Here is a 1,136-nt window from a genome sequence, read left to right as displayed (position 1 = left end):
ACTGCGACCACGACGATGGGCTTTTTCAACGCCCCCGTTGTGTACTCGACCGCCACATGAGAAAAGAAAGAAGCAAGGAAAACAAAACGCTAACACAAGTGTTCTCCCATCTAGGCATCCCTCCCCCATTCCCAGGCATGCCCGGCGCTCCTCCCGGCCAATTCCCCGCCGGCCTCCCACGTACGTTCTATCCCATCCCATCTCTAACCTCCTCCGCACAACACGCTTTTTCTGACCTATACAAAAACAGCCCCTCCCGGCGGCCGCGGCATCGGCATCCCCGGCATGCCCCCCTTCCCCCCCGGCCCCAACGGAATGCCCCCGATGCCCCCCAACGGCCTACCCTTCCCTCCGCCCGCCGGCCTGCCCCCCTTCCCGCCTCCGGGAGCCCCCGGCGCCCCCGCTGCTGCTGCCCCCGGCGGTCTCCCGCCGCCGAGCTTCCCCGGCATGCCTGGCATGCCCGTGCCTCCGCCGGGGCAGCACTCGTTTCCGCCGCCTGGGTTTCCTGCGGGGGGGCCGCCTCCTGCGCCTGGGATGGATAGGCGGTGATGGGTTTTAGTGGTGTGTGAAGGGGTCGTTGTGGGGGTTGTGTTTGTTTTGAAGGATGTTTTCGTGTCTATTCCGAGAACGAGGGTTAATACTTGGCGCAACTGAGGAGTTTTGTTTCTTTCCTTTTTCCCTTTTCGATCAGTTGAGAGCATATACACCTGTTTCACTAGAATGAAGGGATGGAACACATGGCTATAGTTTGAAAAAGCTTTCACATCAGAATTGAGAAAGCTCGCTTTCGCATTAAAGCACTTCAAAAGTTGCCCTCGCTTCAACATGAAGATGATGCACAAGACGGTCATTCATTGCCAGCAAATGTAACGACATCATCGAAGCTCACAATCTCTCCATCCATCTCTCATTGACCTACATCTTCTATGATACATCCAACATCAACACTGACAGACACATAAGAAACGCAGAAGGAAAAGACGGCGAAAAGCAAGAAAAACACAAGAAAAAGCTTCGCATTCATTTTCAAATCGTCCACGCCTCGCAAGGGAGAAGGAAAATGGCTTAAAGAAAAGCAATCAAATCTAGCATCCCCAATCTTTGAAAATTCCGTGCTTCTTCGTGCAAGGTCCAAT

At 54.4% G+C, this 1,136-nt stretch overlaps 1 protein-coding gene across 1 annotated transcript; it reads right to left on the bottom strand.

Moving 5' to 3' along the window:
* On the bottom strand, positions 1-1,136 carry BBK36DRAFT_122253 (hypothetical protein). Its single transcript, XM_024897443.1, has one exon. It carries the CDS (start codon positions 849-851, stop codon positions 237-239), a length of 615 nt encoding a protein of 204 aa, XP_024744661.1. The 5' UTR covers positions 852-1,136; the 3' UTR covers positions 1-236.

Source organism: Trichoderma citrinoviride, assembly GCF_003025115.1.
Source record: "Trichoderma citrinoviride strain TUCIM 6016 unplaced genomic scaffold BBK36scaffold_471, whole genome shotgun sequence".
In the NCBI taxonomy this organism is placed as follows: Eukaryota; Fungi; Ascomycota; class Sordariomycetes; order Hypocreales; family Hypocreaceae; genus Trichoderma; species Trichoderma citrinoviride.
The sequence above is the reverse complement of the archived record's forward strand: the minus strand, read 5'-3'. Positions and strand labels throughout refer to the sequence as shown.